This window comes from Pavona decussata, unplaced genomic scaffold (assembly GCF_977016875.1).
Source record: "Pavona decussata unplaced genomic scaffold, jaPavDecu1.1 SCAFFOLD_391, whole genome shotgun sequence".
Lineage (NCBI taxonomy): Eukaryota > Metazoa > Cnidaria > Anthozoa > Scleractinia > Agariciidae > Pavona > Pavona decussata.
In genome coordinates, this window is record NW_028145763.1 from 1,946,390 (window position 1) to 1,967,621 (window position 21,232).

The following is a 21,232-nucleotide window of genomic DNA, read 5'->3' on the forward strand; positions in this document are numbered from 1 at the left end:
GTCAATGTAAGGGCAGGTGAGACATCCATGAGTGGAGTTGCAGCGGAAAGTGCCAGAGGTGAGCTTGAGTGTCGTGTTAGTGTTCTTTATTTTTGCTCGAACCAAAAGGTCGCGAAGGTTTGGTGAACGACGGTAAGCGATGAATGGTTTATCATTGAATATTTTTTGAAGGCGATCTGTGGAGTTGAGAATAGGTTGTTTCCTGTGAAGTATTTCTTGGATATTAGGTAGTGCTGGGTTATAAGTGATCGTGTCGGTGAAGGGGACTGGGGTGTTGGATTTATCTTTATCATGATTATGTTCCTGTAATGTCTCACTTCTGGGTATCTGTTTGGCTCTTAAGATTTGTTCTTTCACAAAACGGTCTTTATAGCCTCGTTTTGTTAAATATGAGAGCAATTCTGCTGATCGATGTTCGAAGAATTCGTCTTTGGAGCAAATCCGACGAAAACGGAGAGCTAGGCTGTAAGGGATTGCTTTTTTTGTATGATAAGGATGACTTGAGGAGTGGAGTAAATACTGGTGTTTGTCTGTAGGCTTGCAACAGAGATCGGTTTCGATTTTTCCATTTCCGAGTTGAATATTAACCGGTCCAGGAAAGGAATAGAAGTTGTAGATCGTTCACTAGTGAACCTAATAGTAGGGTGGATGTTGTTGAGGTATGTGAGGTATGTGAAGTATGTGATGAAGTTGTCTAGCTTTTCTTCTCTTCACTGTCATCATATCATGTATTAGCCAATCATGTTTTTCCATATCTTTTTAAAACTTTAATTTAAGGAGCCGTTATTATATTTTCCTTCAGTATAGCTCTGGCCCTGAGGAAGACTAATTCTATTAGTCGAAATATTGGCCACTAATAAATCTGCCCTTTGCCGTAGTGCCAGCCTTGCATTCAGTTTTGTATTTTCACGTTCAAGTGACGCCTGACACGAGGTCTTTCACAAGAGAGATCCGGCAAAATTACCAGCAAGTTTAATTCCTGCGTTGTGTGGACCTCTGCATTCAAAAGTTTTCAAGAATTTAAACACTATGTCAAACTTTAATTCTTACGTTGCGTTTAGTGTTTGTTGATCAATCCTGTTGTAATAATTTTACCTACTAGAATAAAGTGTTGTTGTTGATTTGAAGCTTTCTTGGACGATTTTACAAACTGCAGGTTGTTTCAGAATTCACCACACAACACATGAATGTGACCCACGCCCGAAGCAGTTTGTTGCACGATCGATCCCCAGACTGAGTATCTTGTGAAAAATATTAATATTAATGCGCATCTTGTTTGACAAAATTACTAATGAGTTAGTGCACGTGGCCATTTTCAATGAAAACAACGTTTTACACCTCGGCTATCGTGAAGCAGCCTAAACAACAAGCTGAACCATGACTGAATAGCAACCTTTGTTCACATACATGTAACACTCCGCAATGGCCAGGCAGCCAATTTGGGTTTGTGCCAGTTATGGGCTAGCCCTGTGCCCATATGCAGAGCGGAGTAAGACTGAAGGAGTTCTGGGGCAGGACTAGTCACGGACAAGAGTCTGAAACATTCTTACTTAACAGCGATGGATTCTGATTTTTGACGATATGGATTGCTTCGCGGTCTAGCGAACAAAAGTGTAAAAATTTTGGCGACTAAGTACAAAATCTACACAAAACATCACACTTTACTCGCAGTGTCGCTTGATTTAGCTGGTGTCACAGGACCGTGCTAAACGTCCCAGTTGCACACCCTTTGTGAAAACTCTTCGGATCTCTCGATCAAAACGCAGTAGTACAGTAGTAAGAGTTTTCCAAATAATTTCAAGGAGACTATTAACTCGATAGCTAACGGCAATTTTTTGTCTTCAATAAAAGCTTAGAGGGCATGCTGTAAATGGCTTGAGTTCTAATTGTTGCTACGGTCCCCGGGGGGGGGGGGGGGGCACTTGACCCGTGTTTGGGTATAGGGGTGCCGCTGGGGGTTTGAAACCCTGAACCTGTTTAGGACGAAAATAACCTTTAATACCTACCCTGTGTAGGACAATGTCCTTTATTTTAAGACCCTATTTAGGACACAGGACAACATCTAGCTCTTGTGTTACACAAGTGTTTATTGGCATTAGTAATAACATTTAAAGGCCCGCTGTCACTCACCGGACGTGATGTTCCACGCATTGAAACGCGAATACCAATCACAACAGATAAAATAATACACTACCTAGAAGTGATGGCGAAAAATCCTAAAATTTCGCATTAACAGCGGTGAACCATAAGTGGAAACTCAATAATCGACGTGAAGCATTGTTCACTAAAATAAATACAGACTAACGTCTCTGATTTCGGATTGCCAAATACTCGACGACGGTCTTGCAACCATACCCTGTCTAGGACGGGTCCAGGGCAGACTCGTTTGAAATTATATACCCTGTTCAGGGCAGAGAGGCCAAAAACCATACCCTATCCAGCGGCACGTCCCCGTATAGCCCATATAGGGGAGTACCCCCCCCCCCCCCCGGGCTACGGTCTAAATTTTGCCACGTGCTGGCAGGTGGTTTAAGCAGAGTCACGCGCTTTTCGCGTGGATTACAGAAACACTTACCATTGTCGACTGCAGCTAAAAACGAGAAGGGCGTAAATGTTAGCTGGTATTTCGCAATGAGTGACTTCACGCACCCCTCAAACAAGAATTTTATTTTGAGACAGCATTGAGGCGTGACCGTTGTAGTTGTCACAATAAAACGTTTTTCATTTATCGAGGGACAACTCAAGTTCTTCCTTTTCCACCAGAAGTTTTCCACAAATAGTTGGTCATTTTCGGACCGTTAAAGGGTCAAAGGCATAAACTTCGGGGTTTAATTTGTTATATACCCGGAGTAAATTTAAATCATGACTATTCATACATATCTCCAAAATGTATCAGCTTCTTTTCAGATCTGGCCACTTTCTGGCAAATCATGCTTTATCATGTCAGAAGTTAATTTTAAGCTTTTGTTTTTCTCTTTCGTTCTTCTTTAGGTTCTCTCAAGTTAATTGTATTTTTATCCGATCTTACCTTTTTTCTCTCATTCCGGATAGCACTTTTGTAATGCACTTTTGATCATATTTCATGCCATGGAATTGTTTTCATCATTATTACTGATGTTTTCCTTACGTTCCAAGACAAAAAGATATAAATAGGTGGTTTATAAGCTCTGGTAATTCCTTTAAAAGAAATGATGATCCACAGATGGCAAAACCATCTACAAACGGGTCAAAAATAATTAGTAGAATTCCGAAGGAGCCAACCGTACAAAGCAAAGGTGCCGGATCGGCTACAAATAACTAACGATTATCAGAAGCTTTCTTTACTAGTAAAATTAGCGCTTTTGTATGAAGTTTTCTCCAATACTTCGTCGCTCGCAGGCATTGAAGATTGAAGAAAAATTGTGTGCAATCGCAGCTGTACAGCCAGCCTTTTATGTTAGAACTGAGTTACTGTATTTTCAAAAACCGCACCCTTTGGGTCCCCACATAGCTATATAGTTTATATAAAGGAGTTTACCTGTACCCTGGGCCGATCTCATGCGTCGATAATACCCGGACCCACAATACCTCGTGTTTGACACGTGACTGGGTCAAGTCCGGCAAAATATATTTGCCCTAGTGGGTCCTAGCGAGACAAGAACTTCTAAAACCAATTCTTCCAAACTCACAAACGCAACTTTAAATCACGTATAAACTTTTTAAATTGCAGTTATATGACTCCTGATATAAAACTGATCATGAACAAGCTTGAAAGAAGGGGTTTAGAAAGGCGCTTTCACTTGAAATGCCACATTAAATAGAAATTTGTTTTAACAATAGCACACACCACAAGATTTTATCTAGCTACCGGCTTAAAACTTGTGAGAAACTAACGGAAAGACGTTACAGCAAAACAACTGTTAGCTTTCATGTGAATGGTCACATTTTAAGATTTCGTCCACAAACTCAAAAGTTAAAGCTACCAGTCAGCATGCATCACTAATACCAACACATCATCAAAAAGCAAATTCTGCTCGCTGGCTTTCATCCATGAAAGCCGGAGCGTGAGTATTTGACACTGAATGAAGTAGAATCTCATCCGCAAGAGAGAATTTAAAAATGTTAACTTCTTGCATTCAATATCTGACTGAATACTTTCACCGGAGTAATTCTTGTCTATTTGATCAAAATTCTTGCTGACACGGGGTACTTTTCTATCCGGCTTAAACCGAGTTATTTTTCTATTGATTATTTGAATTTCCTTGATTGTTGCGTCCAGTTGGCGGCTATTTTCAAAATCAGATCAGTTGACGGAAAAAAACAATTGAGCCTCCGCCCTTTTCCCTCTGCCCTCGCAACTGACTTTACACTTCATCCTCCTTTCAAAGAAAGCACGGCCCCTTTCTTCTGTTTCTTACTCAGTAGTAGAGACTGCACAGATTAAAATTAGTCTTTCTTTCTCTCGGGTGTTTGTATACTTTAAATTTACTCAGTAAACCCTCAAGGAGAAAGTTAAAAAAAGAGAAAAGACTTTACGTGTCAAGCGGTCGTTACAACGCTACAACGCTAAATGACTGACTTCCTGCGACGTGAGTTCTACTGATAACAGTTCGAGGGCACGAAGGCATGGTATCACGAACAAATGAAGTCAAGGAATACCCAGGAATCGGCCCGGGCCGAGCTCATGCATCGACAATACCCGGGCCCATCATACCTCGTGTTTGACACGTGACTGGGTCAAGTCCGGCAAAATATATTAGCCCTAGCGAGACAAGAACATCTAACACCAGCTCTTCCAAACTCACGAACTCAACTTGTAAATCACGTATAAACTGTTAAAATTGCAAGTATCTAACTCCTGATATTTAAAACTGAACAAACTAGGGAAAAATGCCTCACTCTAGAAAGTTGTATTAACAGCTTTTACTGAAAATACCACATTCATTTATTTAAATAGCACACAACACAAGATTTTATCCATTCAAACTTATGACAAGGGTCTGACAACACAAGGAAAGGTATCACAGCAAACCACTGCATGCTCGCTGTCAGTTCATTTGAACGGTCACCGCACTTAAGATTTAATTGCCCATTAACTCAAAAGTTAGAGCCACCTTGTTCAGCATAACACCAACACACTAAAAAAAATTAACGTAAATATATGAAACATATATTTTGAACTGCGGATGAAAGATCAAATTCTACTTGGTAGTTTCCATCCGTGAAAGAAAAGCGTGAATATTTGACACTGCCGGAAGTAGAATCTTATCCTAAGAGGGAATTTCATTTAAAGTTTCAGCTTTCTCCAGTTTTTCTTAAAAATTTTCTCGCATTGCATCTGGCCGAATTTTCACCGGAGTAATTCTTGACTATTCCAGAAAAATTCTTGCCGACCCGGGGTACTTTGATTTTCGATCCGGCTTAAACTGAGTTATTTTTTCTATTGATTATTTGAATTTCCTTGATTGTCGTCCAATTGGCGCCGCTATTTTCAAAATAGATTTTAAGGGACACCGCGGTTATCAGATCAATTGAGGAAAAAAAAAGAAAACAAAACAATTGGGCCGCCGCCTTTTCCCTCTGCCCCCGCAACTGACTTTCCACCTCATCCTCCTTTCAAAGAAACCACGGCCTCTTTCTTACTCACAGTAGTAGAGACTGTGCGAAATTGGTTTTAACATTGCATTCTTTCTTTCGTTTGGGTATTTGTATACTTTTAGTTTACTCATAAAATCTTAAAGGAAAAAGTTAAAAAAAGAAAAAACTCCACGTGTCAAAGTCTCGGCTAGTCGATCGTTACAACGCTATGACGTCGCGAAAATGACTGACTTCCTGCGACGTGAGTTCTACTAATAGCGGTTCGAATGCATGACAACAAGAACAAATAAAGTCGTATGAATGATACATGAAACATAAAACCGACACTTGAGGTCCGTATTTAATAACTGACATGCAACGAAGCGTTCGCCTTTCGAATACTTTTTTTTTTTTTTTTTTTACTTCAAAGTTTGACAGAAGCTTTGGGGGCACGATTACGCGACCTGAATGTCTACTTATAACTTTTAACCGGCTACTATTTTTAGCGAAAAACCATGTTATCGCCTGAAATAAATGTGGACATAGTTACTATTACATATTGTAAAAACGTGATTGCATGACTTATCAATGACCCTTCGGTATTGCCCGTCGGGCAGTACAGCGAAACAACTTTTAAAACCAGAATCTTGACATGTAACATGCAAAACAGGAACTCTGAAAATATGAACAACACGGCAAGATGTATGACTTTACCCGCCAAAATAATATTTTCTTTGGGAAACACGGAGATAAATAATGGCATTATTAAAGCTTTGTTAACTCAAAATATTTTTTGATGAGCTAAGTGCAAAATCAGATTTCAGGGGGTCAAATGTCGGATTTTCCGGAACTCCAAGTGGTTTATATTTTTATACTTCGAAAATGCTAATTTCGCCGGATTCTATTAGATCTACTTCGAGTTTCAACTTCATTTTTCTTTTCTTTTTTTTTTTTTTCTTTCAGTTCAATATGAATAAATTTTGAAAATGCCGCAAACTTGTCTTCTTTTAGAAAGTTGGATCTTTTTTTCCCGGCTACGCTGAAAGAACACATGTATTTATAAGCGACAGACCCCCCAGGCTAGTAATAACTAGTTTTTCCTGTTGTTATTGTTGACTCAGTTGTTTCATACAATCATTTACACATAACGCGCGAAACGATGACAGGTTCTTTTGTTTTCCAAGCACGTACTGTAATCGATAACTAATCAATACCCACACGTAATTGGACTAGGGGAACGTGACGTCACTGCTAAGCCCCACCAAGGAGAGCAGCTACTATCACAAGGCGATTTCAGGAGTGCGTCATCGAGCTAATGTTTTGAAATTTAGTACGCAATTTCAAGGCCCGAATTCTTCTGCAGACATGTTAGAGTTAGTCTTGAAGCATGCTAAATCATAGCACATATAGTGGAGAGGTTACTTAACGGCTTAAAACTTGCACTGGATACGGCAGTCGTACGATTAGCAGAGTTGTAAACATGTGTACGGGGGAACTTGCCCTCAAGAGTGTTCGCTCTACAACGTGGTCGAATTTGGTTGTTCTTTTGGTGTTTTGCGCAGTTTTAAACCAAGCAACTGCTCAGTTGAACTTATTTCTATCGAAAGAGGATGCAAAGAATTATCTGAGTGAGTAGCTTGCTTTCAAGAGAGGCGAAAAAGTTTGTAAATATATCGCAGACCATGTGGAGAGAGAATTCAATCAAGATTTGTTGTTCTATTTCAGAGATGGACTTCCAAGGAAAGCTGTATCTCATTCAAGCAGGAGTACCGGCAACTATGTTACAAAATCCGATGGCATTTTATCACTTTATGGCTCCAATAAAACCATCAGTCTCCGAACTAAGGATTAGCTGGTATTCTTCTCCTCAGGTGAGTTCGTCGTGACTTCGAGGAATATCAATTCAGCGCGAGGTGTTTTGATTCTTTGTGGGGGCGAGCAAAGTCCTCTTCGCGTTCTGAAGGGAATGATCAGAATCTTTTGTGGTGCTCTGTGGTCATATTTTTCACATAGCTTAGTAAATTTGTTCATTTTCAGAGGAAGACACAGTTTTCGTGTGTTTATGCTCATTTAAATAATGTCTATGCTTGTAGTAGAAGACCATTCTTCGTTTGCGCAATGTTGTCTTGTGCAAGCGCTGTGGTTTTGTTTCGTTCTAATGACCTTGTATGAACTCCTGTGTTACCAAAGTACACTTTTAGTACGTCCAGAACAAGAGACCGTATTCGTAGTGTGGTTAAAAACGAAAGAACTGCTTCTATTAAACGACTCCAATATCGTAAACGCAAAGCGATAGGAAGTCTGTTTTGCATCGCCGGAATGCATTCTTTCCTCTGCTTTTGTTTGCTTAGCAATGGATCAAAAGGGCTGAAAATCTCTGATTGACTTCATTAATTTTAAAAATTTCCTCTTCTTCTTCTAACTTTCGTAACCATCCATCTCAAAGAGTCTTAACTTCTTTTTATTTTTGTGCGATCCTAAGATTTCTGTGTGAGAGATGTGCGTGAATAATAAACTATTTATTGTTTATTCACCTAACCTGGTCGCGCTAATGTTTTGTAATGAATGAAAATGTAATGCACCTTGTTAACAAGAAGTGCGTTTGTGGGACGTTTCGAAAACTAAAACATCGACAATGGAAGGTTTTTGTCTAGAGGTTTTGGCGACAAAGCCGTTATCCAGCAAAGATGATTACGGAATGGAAATTGTATGGCCGTCGTCGATGCCAATATTGCATAGTAATAAGCTTGTGGAATGCGATCGCTTGTAATGCTTTTTTTTAATGCTACCTTGTGTCTTGAATCGTGAAAGGTTGGAATTATAGTATAAGTTTATCTTTGCCCTTTTTGCCTTTAATATGAACGCGCGATTTTGTCATAGCTATTTCCATCACGCTGTGACTCTTCAAAAAGTAAGGCTTAAAATAATTCAAATCGTTTCGTTCTTCCGTTAATTTGAGTCGTTTCCTGTTGTTCAAGTTGTGGCTTCTAAACGACACGTAAAATCATGTTTTCGTTATATTTCGGAAGATGTGTGATTCGAGATCAAAACTATCGACGGTTTCACCAGAGAGACGATTAGACCTGTTGCAACACAGTGCAAAGTACAATGTTGGCATCGGAAGGGATTTGGGATGAACAGAAAAAAAGCAATACGCAATTGTTGGGTAGACGATAAGGCACAACACTTAGCATCTTGGCATCGATCTTGGTCATGTCTTGTTTCCTCATATTGTTCTTGGGAATACTTCTTGTTGTGAGTTGCATATTTGATTTTCAAAATAAAAATGTGGAATGGTTTTAAACTTGCATGATGATCAAAGGCAAGTACGGCTTCCACTACTGTTGGTAGGCCTTTATTAAAAGGCTTTATTTCAATCTTAAAGAAACTTAAAATTCAGGGGCTGTTTTGCAATTGCTAACAAACAGAAATTATGTTGCAATGATGCCCCATTGCGCCAAAAACATTTGATAAGATTACATAAGTTTAACCTTCAGCTTAGTGGGAAGGTCATGAGATAGTTTCCAGAATGTTTTTCCTCTGTTTTTGTAACTTAGAACATAATCCGCACTAATCCTATCTTGGATTTCCTTTAACGGATGTGACTGTGGTGATCCCTGGTGATAGACCAAATTTCCACAATGCAGATAAGGAAATCTGTGGAAATGAAGAAATTTGATTCTGATGTTGGGTAAATCAATTTGGATATTACACAAAAGTGTCCATAACATAAGCAACAGTAAATGAACTGAAACTAACAGTTTTTGATGCAACCGAAACTGATAGCTGAGTGTGAGATTTCCTCTCCCAGGCCTTGTGAACAAAAGTTGCAGGAAAAAGGATCCCAAAGAGGGTGTCTCTGTATCTGTGAAGCCCTTAAATTTTCATTGTGAAGCTTGCAGCTCGAGGCCTTTCTCTTCTGTAGCATAGAGAAAATGCTTATTCTGGCCAAATGAAGTCCTGGAGTAATTTACATGGAGGCCTAGAGGCCCAATGTTTCTGTTTTGGAGCTCTGTATTGTAACTCTAGAGCCCTGGAGCCTTAAAGCCCTCTGAGTAAACAAGTAGTCTGTCAACTATAGCAGTTGTTTTAAAAAGCAATAATGTTGAGCCTCTTTGAAGTACATTTTCAAAGTTGTTTGGGTAACAACAGAGAAGTTGGCAGTGATGTTTACATTATTTGTGAATTACAGTAAACCACATGTTTTTTGTTTTGTCAACAAAATTAAAGTTTGCAAACAGGTGTTAAAAATAATCTAAAATGCAGCCCGGGATCTAATTCTGGTACATGTATCTTATTTTTTAAATGGAATTTGCATATTTTAAATACTTATTCCATTTGTAACACATTCAGCAACTGTTAGTACGGTGTTCAGAATCAGGAATCTGTTTTGTTTGTAGGTTTCCCATTACAGCTTGAGCTTCCAATCCAGCGACACTAGCATAATGTCTGATCCAGTACCATCGATTCCTCTTCAAGGGATTGTGAAACAGTCTAATGAAGGTAGCAGTGTTGTTTAGTCTATCAGACTCGTTTATCAAAATATTTTTAAAATAATTAGTACCTTGTGAAGATACTGCAAAGAAGCTTTGACTTTAATGTTCGCACTTTGTGATTTTATCTACCAACTGGCAAGTTTAAAGCTTCCTTGTACAACACAATGAACAGCTCCTTAGCAAAGAACCACTTGATAACTTTGATTGGAATGGGCACATTTCATAAATTTCTTCCACAGATTTGAAAGTAGAAGGCTCCACTAATTTCAGTTACTGATGCCTGACTCATTAATGGCAAACTTTCCAAAGAAAACTGAATTTGTGTTGCATTGTTCTGCAAACAAAGAAGCCAGGTTATTTCAATTTATTAATGTCTTGGGGGTAAAGAGAATGAACAGGGCTTTTTGGGAGGGAGCTTATAATAAAATAAGTATCTTGCTCCTAGCTTCTGCAATGATTTTGTTGTTTTTATTTGGTTTGGCAGTTTTTGAAGTGTCTTTCCGCTGTTCTGGCAAAAAGGCAGGAGGAGTGGACATGACATTTAAGCTTAACTACACTGGAGTTGCATCTGGCTTGGTGGACACTGACGATATGAAAACATTTATGGTGGTGGTCAGAAGAGAGTGTTTAAAAACAGGTATACTTGTTGGCTATATTTTTGGTTGTTTACAGCTGATAACTGGGAAAAAATACCTTCGTACTTCATACATTATTGTTAGAGGACAAGAAGGGAACAGAAGTTTTCTTGTCTACAAAACATTATTAGTACTCCTGGCCACTTCTCTAGAGCAGGCAGGTAAGTGGAGCGGACAAATTTCGCTTGTCCGTGAAATTTTGAATTTTCAAAAGATCCAATGGTAAATGATGATTTCAATTGTTTGCTTTATTTGTAACAATTCCAAGCAAATGGAATCATGATTTTAAAGGATGGATACTGAAACATGGAACAGTTATTTAATAATTTAATCCTTGAAACTAACACAGCCAGAACTTAACCCATTGTCTGTAGGAGCTCTGGTTCTGCCTTCTCAAACGTGGGTGTATTTCATTCAGCAGTGTAAATTTTCCTTTCATATTTTGAAGATTCATCTCTATGAATTTGCATAAAAAATGCAAACCAAGGAAAGCTGTCTTTATAATGGAAGCTTTCAAAAATGTAGACTTGCAAAAACTTCACTGTGTGGACAACCAGCTGAAATGCAAACTTTTGAAAATGCATCCATGTGGGCACTCTGCTCCATTACAGCGGTACCCCTCAGTATTTTGTTATGAACTTCATTCCATGAAGTTTAAAATGTTATGTTCACATTTTCTTAGCTGCAGGCGGTGATGATGGTGGTGATGACAACAGCAAAGATAAAAATGAACCCATCACTAAGCAACAGACCACTTCTCCCTGGTCACGTGCGTTGATCGTGGGTCTCTCCGCAGGCCTGACACTTCTCGTCGTACTCATAATAGGACTGGCTCTGTTGTGCCGCTATGTTTTGAGACAGAGGAAGCTGAAGATGGAATTTGAAGACGACCTGGAAATGTACAGCAGCAGGTAGGAACTTGTTATTTAACGGTAGAGAAGAGCTATCTTGTACCTGCAACTGGCAGTAATATTTTGCTACCTACTGTTGATTATTCAACAGTATCTGCCAAAGTCATACTGACTTCATACTGGCACTCCCAAGAAGTCAATGGGAACAGGCCTTTCTGCCTACTGCTACAAAACATTCTAAGAACACTGTAGATTCTTGACTCACACTGTCAGGAGAAATGTATCACTGAGTCAAAGGTAGACCTTGAGAAGGAGGTAGCCTGGGATGGTTTCCACCCAAAATTTTTGGTTGGAAATTCCGGAAACTTCCCATTTCAAATGGAAAGGGCGAAGAGCCATGTTTTTAGTTCCAAGCAAGCAATCTCGTTGGTTAATCAAAAACTTAAGTGATGGCACAAGGAGAAATCAACATGGAAATGGAATGGTAAACATGGAGTACCTCCAAAGGTTACCTGCTTGTTCCGGAAAATTTCCATCCGATCCACATTTTTCATTTCCATTTTAACCAGTTGAACCAAAAATTTTGGCTTAATGGCAAGCGCGCCTGTTTTCTCAGAATATTTTTAAAGGTCATGGGGTTATGAATTTTCTTGTAAGAGTGAGCACCAATACCCTGATGGCTAAAACCTTAAACAAAGTAACTGTGGTTTCCCAGAAGATCAGACTTCTCATGAACCTTGCTACATGCTCTTGGATAGCGGTGGCTTTGATAAACGTTTCATTCTGGTAATGTTCCTTTTTTCAGCTCGTCCAAAATTTACAAGAGTTCCAAAGGCGAAGAAGATGAAGTGGATGAACCTATAGACGTTTCCAAAACAGGACTCTTCTACAGCCCGCCAAAAACAAAGATTGTGCCCGCAGAAGGACGAGGCCGCGCCAACACAAGCGGCAGTGAGTCATCAATGTCCGAGTTAATAATTCCAGAAGAAAACAGTAATATCCGTATTCCAGAACAACCAGAGGGTAAATACAGTAGCAGGGATGCTAGACACAGCTCAAGGCATAAACACAGAAGACACGAAAGACACTTCAAAGGAGGTGAGTTTTTAGATAGAAGGTGTGAATCTTGTGTTGCTAATTTGCTCTTCTGTTTTTGTTAGTTAGTGGATGACAAATATTCTACAATCTTAACTCATAAAATAAACATTAATCCTCAAAGTGCTGCAAAGTAGCCTGCAGCTTTATCCTCTCACTCAAAAAGTAGAACCATCTTGCATAGATGATAAACAGCAACGTAGAAACTGGGATGTATATGCAGTGAAATAGGCATAAGACAGAAAAATGGCTGCCTCAAGACTTAACCCTTATTGACTTTCCTGGCTGAAAACATTGTCTGGTAAACTGTCTTCAATGTGACCCAAATTTTCTGCCTATAATTAAGGAAATTTCACCTGTTTGGAATCTTAGACACATCCTTAACAAAAGTACTGTGTAATAGCTTTGTAAGCAGTCTCTGTGCCGATGTTTGTACTTGAAGCTTGTGTACATTTTATAATAACATTGTTTTTTTTGGTACCAAAGATGTAAAGTTCAGCTGGATCCAAGAAAGACCTTCGTCATCGTCATCATTATCGTCACACGAAACAGAATCTTTACTAGAAAGGAGAAATAGTGAGTAACCCATGTTACAATCACTTTGTTGACCCTATTTAATTCCAATGGTGACCGGCATGGAAATTCTCCCCACTTTGTTGCTACTGGATCAAACATACAAATCACGAGAATAGCCGAAATGATAACCATATGTGAAATGTCTTGGATGTGTAAACAAATTCTCATTACTATTGCCAAGGAGAATGTGCATGTTGACATCAGTGCTTAGTATATGTAATTTAGGATTACATGCTGTCCAGTGGGATTTCAGGATGACCATAATTAGAGAGTTGATGTACCACCTGTTAATACAATCTTGCATGATCTTGTTAACCACTGGCAAAATTTCTATGCACACACGGTAATTTTCAGAGAATATGCTGTAGAATAATAGTGGGATAGGAAGATATTATTATTATCATCAACATCATATTATTATTTTTGTTATTAGAAACAATGTAGTTGTTTTTTCCTGTTCTAGAACCACCACATGGCAGCATTTTCCTAGAAAGAGAAAGCAATGAATTTAATTTTTGTTTACCTTGCTCTTTTGTAGCTCCAGATGAAGCTCAAAATACAGAAGGCTTATTTACTGTTCTTAATGAATTCTGGGCATCAGAGCTGGCTGATATTCTGCTATCAAGGGATCAGTTGTCTGTTGGAGAACCCTTATGCAGAGGTAGGAAGACTTGTACGCCCAAACTATGATTACTGTTGTTCCAGCAACTTTAGAAGTCACTGGATAATGTTTTGTTGCTTTCTGTTTGAAAAACAAATCACTATTTCCTATGGATTAAGTAATGTGTTGCTGAAATTATTTGCAGGAACATTTGGCTGTTTATACAAGGGTGCTGTTCGCGGGCTGTTCGAGGAACAACCGCGGAAAAAGCTTGAAGTATCAATCAAGGCCCTTCAAGGTATGTTAGCAAATGAAAAAAATCAATAAAGGCCATCTTTTCTGTTAAACAATATTGCCAAAAAATCTGATTGGGTTTTCTTTTAATTACAATAATTACAAAATAGCATCTTTGATCTGGTTTGAATGGTTGAGGATTTCATGTTCAGAGTCAAAAGTACCTTGATTCATCTTGTGCAGAATTTAGCAAATTCCACCCCAACAAAATTGCTTGCCAATAGAATATTGCTTTCATTTAAATGGTCACACCCAGGAATATCATCTGCAGCCTTGAAAGTCAGCACCAAATTATAGCATACAGCATAATAAACAGTAACACAGACAAGTGCTGTTAAATTAGCTCTCATTTGAATGGTCACAATTCTTGATTTCGTACAAGGAATACATGTAAGTTAGTTTGAAATTCAAGGAATACGTTAGGACCATCTTGTGTGGTGTGATGAACAGTACCATGTGCAGCATAAAAGCAGAATAACGGACTTCTTCATATGAATGGTCACACTTGAGGTAAAGAAACCATGAAGAGTTAAAGGTTGAGAGGAGTGGATATTGAGAAAATGTTATTAATTTTGTTTATAGATGAAGCAGATATGGATACCATCACGTCCTTCATCCAGGAAGCTATGATCATCAAAGGCCTGAAACATCCAAATGTCATTGAACTTGTAGGCGTTGTCCTCCAGCGTGTAGCGCCACCTTACATTGTTACTCCTTTAACCAAAAATGGAGATCTAGCACACTTTTTAAAGATTTCAAGGGCAACTTCTGCAAGACTACAGGTACGAACAATTCTGGAATAAATAACCAACTTCAAATTACTGGCTTCTTCTTTGTTGCTTCTAATTGGGGGGTTGCTGTTTTCACTGACTGCTGGAACACCTGCTAAAATGACATTTTTGTTTTATCCAACAGACAATAACTTCACGGCAACTGATTGAGTTTGGAATTGAGATCTGCAGTGGCATGGATTACATTGCTCAAAAACAGATCGTCCACAGAAATCTTGCAGCCAAAAATTGCATGTAAGTATTGATGCCTTGTGCCCTTTTGTTAGTCTCAGTTTTGATAAGGTTAGACGCCAAGATGCACAGCGGGAGCTTGGGGAAAGTTTTGGGACCTTCACAAGCCCAAATGTTTTCTGCTTTGATGGTTGCACTAAAGGGTAGATTTTATTAGAGGCCCAATATGGTTAGTTTCATTCTGGTGTACTGGGGTGTCTGAGTATTCCTGCTTTATTCAAGCTTATTTTGTCATGTCTTGTTTTATGAGTTAGTTTTAATATGACGGTCATTGGATGACATGTGGGTGTAGTTGGAGCTTCCATGCCCTCAGGGAGTTTACATCCCATCCATTCCCTGCAGGTTGCATTTCATCACCATGGTTACTTCCTAGTTTAGTTCCTGTTTACTTTCTTGTCATTTTAACTGTGTTGTTTCCTAATCCAATGGTGCTTGTTCCAGTGTTGGCGATGACCTAAGTATCAAGATAACAGATTTCAGTCTAGCCAAAGATGTAAACTCCACCAACCTAAATGACAAAGGAATACGATCCAGGCTGCTTGTGAAATGGGCAGCTCCAGAAAGCCTGAAAGAAGAAGGGCAGTTCTCAGAGAAAAGCGATGTGGTATGTTCTGTTCATTTCTTTGAAGTTTGATTGAAAGAAATCTGTCACGAGTCGAAATCGAAATCGCAGTCTTCCTTTTGAAAATGAGCTTGCTAGAGAGCCCTAAAGAATCTCATTAGGATGGAGGCCTTTTAGACCATGAAAAGTGACTTTGTTAGTAATGGTGTCTATTATTACTGTAAAGATTCAATTTATGACCTACACCAAGTTCCTAAAATAAGCAAGTGCTCAGGGTGCCCATTGTAGTTTGGCACGGAGCTAGTCTCTTTCTGACATAAACAGCTGCAAGTTTTAAAACATGTGGTGCACTTTAACAGAAACAGCAAGTATAGTAATGATGTAAATTCAAGACATAATCGTTTTAGTTTGTAGCTTCAATATGACTTTCTTGCTGGGGAGCTTACAAGGTTGATATGCGTGAGGGTCATTTAAACACAGCTCTGTTTTGTTAACATGTTTGAGTCTGTCAGTGCTACAGTGGAACAATAAACAACTCTGTGGATGTGTATCTTGTATCTTGTATTACTGTCAATGTTTTTCTTTACTTTGTTGAGGTTGTTGTAAACTAGGTAGGTTGATAGTAGGTAACTTAGTTTGTTAGTCGACTCGGTCATTGATGACATTCCTTGTTTTCTTCAGTGGTCATTCGGTGTTGTGTTATGGGAACTTGTAACTCTGGCCAAAGCACCATACCAAGCTATTGACAACTTAAAGATGGAGCAACATTTACAAGCAGGGCAGAGATTGCCTCAACCCAGCAGTTGCCCTTATGATCTGTAAGTTTTATTTTTATTTGATAGACAGACGACAAAGTTAGTGGGTATGGGGTATTTTTTATGAACTGTGAATCACCATGCATTAGTAAAGGTAAAATGTGAAATGGCTGTTTCCTTTCTCATGAAACGTAGTCAGGGTAGTTGTATGTTGCTGGTAGCCTTAAGTGTCTTGCACTGACCTTAAAGTTTATATGATGTGAAATTTGCAATAAACATCCATTTTGACAAGTTGGCTTGCAAGTACACAAATTTGCAAATGAAGTTGCAGACATTCACATAAAATAATTAATTATTTTGTAACATAAAGTTTCAGGCTTGTAAACTTGATATGAAACAATGGAATTCTTTTTTTCAAGAAAGCCATTTCTCCAGTGTTTTCATTACAAGACTGGTGTACACCCTTGCAGGTTTTAACTTTTCATTTCATTTTGTTCCAGATATTTGTTAATGAAAAACTGCTGGGCATCTAATCCAACAGAGAGACCAACATTCAACTTGTTAGTGAAGCAGTTGGAGCACTTTGTGACGAGACTGACACAGAATGGCGTCAAGTTTGAGTATCTACCGGAGTCCAACTGTTGATGATTAGAGGCTTGCTTCCAAAAATTCAGGCTGCTTTAAAGAAATGTTATTCTAGTTAACCCTTTAACCCCTAACATCAAAAAACAAATTCTCCTATGTTGTCCCCACACTTTTCTTATAAAAGTACTGGGAGAAGGTATTACATGTAAAATATCAAGAAAATTCACCTTGGGTGATCATATCCTTAATTCTCATGACCTCAGGGATTGAATAAGCATTGGTATTTAAAGGAGAAGTTTGATGCTGATCACTGTTAGGGCTTAAAGGGTTAGATAATTAATTTTATATTGTTATTGTACATAAGAATGTGATAATTTTTGTATATTGTACAAAATCAAATTATAGCCATTTAAAATTTATCGAACCTTTCAGAGATAAGGTACGTTTTCTGGGCATTTGGTTGACTACTTGCAAGGGTGGGATATTCTGTGGCTCTAAACATTTTTTTAGAGGAGTTTTAGAGCATACTTGTATGGTATATTCACTTGTCATGTGTAGAGTACTTAATATGCAACATTGTGTAGTTTGGTAGCTGTTTTCAAATTATTTGATGATAACTTTCTTATATGTTGACTGTTTTTTGTAAGCTCGAGTCAAAACACACTGTGTTCATGATGACTTTGAATTTATCTCTTTTTATGATGTGAAAGAAATTCCCACAGCCATTTGTCTAAGGAGTGTACAAATATTTAATGGATTTTCTAGAACTTTTTGCTTCTCCAGTTCAAATTCTGATAAGAACCCCATTGAGCTCCAAAATTGAGAAGCATTAGATTTTCTCCCTTTAATATCCCTACCTGATCAGTGATTTCACCATCAGTCGATCAAAGCACAAGAACAAAAAATACCAAGTTATATTTCTAGTAAAAAGAGGTATTTTTCTATAAACAACCACGGAGCATTCTTGCGATGCAGTTATTAATAAGGAACATTGGTTTTATTCAGCCTTCTGTAATTTGGATTATGATAAAATGTTAGTGGTAGTAGGCTACTTAAGGATAATGTTAATCTGTAAATAGTTAAGAATTTAAAATATTATTTGAAGTACCCCGTGTTTGGTACTATTTTGTTATTTAGAGCCAGGCTGGGTTCCATGTAATATGTCTGCCTTGTGAAGTGTGGCCGGCCATTGTTCATGTGGAGTGAGCGGCTTGCAGCCACCTGATGGCAGTTCATTTATATTTTTGCTAAAGTAATCTTTCCACAGGTAAACGTCATACTTAAAGATCAGTTACAAGTTGCGATTTAAATTTAGTATTGTGTAATTCAACACTGACAGGCTGTATTTGTAGAACTTGCTCGTCCAGTTTAGGTGACATTATACTGTTAGTAACATTATTACAGACATTTCCCATATTAACTTATTCCACTTCGTGGAGAGCTAATTAATGTTCACGTTGATTCATGGCGTTGAAAGTTTTTTTCTGTTCTTTCAATGCGTTCAGTTGTTTTTTCGAAGAAAAAAAAAACTATTTGATCCACTTGCTAGAAACCATGTAAATAATTAAAAAGATGTTTTGTAAACGATTTATAATTTGCAGGTCAAAATACCGGAAAAAATTAGAATAATATTATGATGTAAATATTGATAACAGGGTAACACTCGGATTGGTTAATGGATTCTTCTCTTGGCTTGCAGTTGCAAATAATAATATTATTGAGTTGGTGAATTAAACAGTCAGCGGATTAGACTGTTGTTCCCTTCACCGCCTTTTGAAACTGTCTAACATGAAAGCTGAAAAGAAAAATCAAATTTTTGTCTTGCAATGGCTTTCATATTACACTCGAGCTTTGATATTACACTTGGTTTCTGCCCTGCAACGAATTTTTGCCACCTTCCCTTACCGGATACTTGCGTGCATTAGAAGATGCTAAATACCGGAGGTATTTACTGCATTGTATCAAGTGAAGTCTCCATTAACCAGTTTATTGTCTTGGTGATTTCCATGGTGATTTGTATTGTATACAATTGGAGGTACCCTTAATTTGTTTTAGCAAGTGGCCAGTTATGGTAGCTGTTAAATAAATCTATCCATTACGTTAAAACATGTTTTGGAATCTTGTACTGAATTTCTGACCTAAGAACTTTGAAATCTTGGTCTTGTAAATAATAGTTTTGGTATTATTTTTCACTGATAATTAATTAATAATTGGTGAATTAAACAGTCAGCGGATTAGACTGTTGTTCCCTTCACCGCCTTTTGAAACTGTCTAACATGAAAGCTGAAAAGAAAAATCAAATTTTTGTCTTGCAATGGCTTTCATATTACACTCGAGCTTTGATATTACACTTGGTTTCTGCCCTGCAACGAATTTTTGCCACCTTCCCTTACCGGATACTTGCGTGCATTAGAAGATGCTAAATACCGGAGGTATTTACTGCATTGTATCAAGTGAAGTCTCCATTAACCAGTTTATTGTCTTGGTGATTTCCATGGTGATTTGTATTGTATACAATTGGAGGTACCCTTAATTTGTTTTAGCAAGTGGCCAGTTATGGTAGCTGTTAAATAAATCTATCCATTACGTTAAAACATGTTTTGGAATCTTGTACTGAATTTCTGACCTAAGAACTTTGAAATCTTGGTCTTGTAAATAATAGTTTTGGTATTATTTTTCACTGATAATAGTGTACATTGCCTTCCGAAGTGCACAATTGTTGCTTAGGATTTCTAGATTCTTTCCATTTACCGTTGTTCGCTGAGCATTGTAAATAGGCCTGTCAGACAATAAAGACTAAGATAACAACTGATATGAAGTGTTTGTTCTTCTGTAAACTAGGTCCAGAGACCGCCCGGGCTTGATTGCTTAAATGCTATCTTTCGCAATCTCTATGGAAACTCGTGAAATTTTCGCCACAATTTTTACTGAAAATTACATGAAGTAAAGCTTAACTTCAAACTTGGGCGTAAAAGAACGAAAAAATCAGAATAGTGTGCGCCTCAAACCTGAATGGTTTTCCTCGTTCTTCTATCTACTACCACTACAACGCCCGAAGTTTTTGTGCCGGTGTACGTGTACGGCTCGGTTCACCAAACCCTGACCTTTTGAAACCAAAAAACGTAATTTTTCAGACCTGGCGTCTAACATTCATACCCGTTTCAGACTTTGTCCGAATCTTTACCCTTTGTCGGACCAAAACGGATCAAAAACCACACCCTTCTGGGCCGCACAAACCTAGCTAATGTAGGGGAGTATTAACCTTACCCCCAGAACCGACTGCAGCGGGTTGTAATTTTTTAACCCATTTATACAGTTTTTAACCCTGAATTCTGTTGATCGGTGCAAAACCCAAAATGCTGTTCCTTGTCTGACTGGAGCTTACATCTCGTAACGATAACGAATACTAGCTAGGTTGTGTAAACCTCATAAGCTGTCCAACGTCGAGTGTTATCGCAAGCTAGAGATTCTCGCACGGTAACTCGAGGATTAGGACCGAGTTTCCTCTCTAGATAACCGTTAAGTAAAGGGAGGGGTTCACATTTCAGCGCATGTGCATGAATCTAAATGCTTTTTTCTCTGTCTTTTCAACTTTATGGCCTTAAAAATCCCGCTCACATTTACTTCAGTAATCACATTCTATAATATTATTAGTCCAAGCAAAATGACTGATGACCAAAATTCACAGAAAATGCTAGTGGATTGTACTCATATTGTCGATATTGAATTTAGTGTTGACCCGTAGGATTTATTTCACGATTGATGTGTTTTCAGTTATTTGCATGCGAAATAACGCAATCATATGAAAAAATTGCCACCCGAGTTACCTATTCCCTTCCGAATGGTTCATAAACAACGAATTAAATTAATCAGGCTTGGGTCATAGCGAGGCGAAAAAGTATTTTGATTCATGGACATGTGCAGAACCGTGAACCCCTCCCTTAAAATTTTTAAAATTTTAACTTTCGACGCGCGGTCGGAAATTTCCGAGGAATTCCGGACCTCGTATAAACTTGGCCCCATTTCCTGGGGATGGACGACCGAGCCTATACTATTCAAAACGGATCAATCTTTCACTACACTTTTTGTTTCATAATTGGTGTGAGGGGCCCCCCGTTCAAGGGATGAAACTACTGGTTGGTTTTCGTCTTGTGTCTGCTTCTATGAGGGTATAAACGGAAGTTGATTGAAAATAGTAACCGGA

At 38.3% G+C, this 21,232-nt stretch overlaps 1 protein-coding gene across 2 annotated transcripts; it reads left to right on the forward strand.

Moving 5' to 3' along the window:
- The first annotated feature begins 6,834 nt into the window (after positions 1–6,834).
- Positions 6,835–19,134, forward strand: LOC146451334 (uncharacterized). 2 transcript variants are annotated; one of them, XM_085099412.1, is made up of 14 exons: positions 6,835–7,184; positions 7,282–7,427; positions 9,957–10,059; positions 10,537–10,689; positions 11,370–11,598; positions 12,344–12,636; positions 13,120–13,209; positions 13,748–13,870; positions 14,016–14,108; positions 14,687–14,886; positions 15,020–15,129; positions 15,568–15,730; positions 16,370–16,506; positions 16,944–19,134. In XM_085099412.1, exons 1-14 carry the CDS (start codon positions 7,037–7,039, stop codon positions 17,086–17,088), a joined length of 2,133 nt encoding a protein of 710 aa, XP_084955538.1. In that variant the 5' UTR covers positions 6,835–7,036; the 3' UTR covers positions 17,089–19,134. The 2 variants fall into 2 exon arrangements, with proteins under 2 accessions (XP_084955538.1, XP_084955539.1); XM_085099413.1 differs by having other exon boundaries at positions 6,836–7,184; positions 11,376–11,598.
- The last annotated feature ends 2,098 nt before the right edge of the window (positions 19,135–21,232 follow it).

What these genes read in the sequence shown, in the direction of transcription:
- LOC146451334 (XM_085099412.1), top strand. Translation starts at nt 7,037, where the DNA reads ATGTGTACGGGGGAACTTGCCCTCAAGAGTGTTCGCTCTACAACGTGG. An exon ending in AAGAGAGTGTTTAAAAACAG is followed by an intron (nt 10,690 to 11,369) that starts GTATACTTGTTG and finishes ACATTTTCTTAG; the next exon opens with CTGCAGGCGGTGATGATGGT. An exon ending in CTGGAAATGTACAGCAGCAG is followed by an intron (nt 11,599 to 12,343) that starts GTAGGAACTTGT and finishes TCCTTTTTTCAG; the next exon opens with CTCGTCCAAAATTTACAAGA.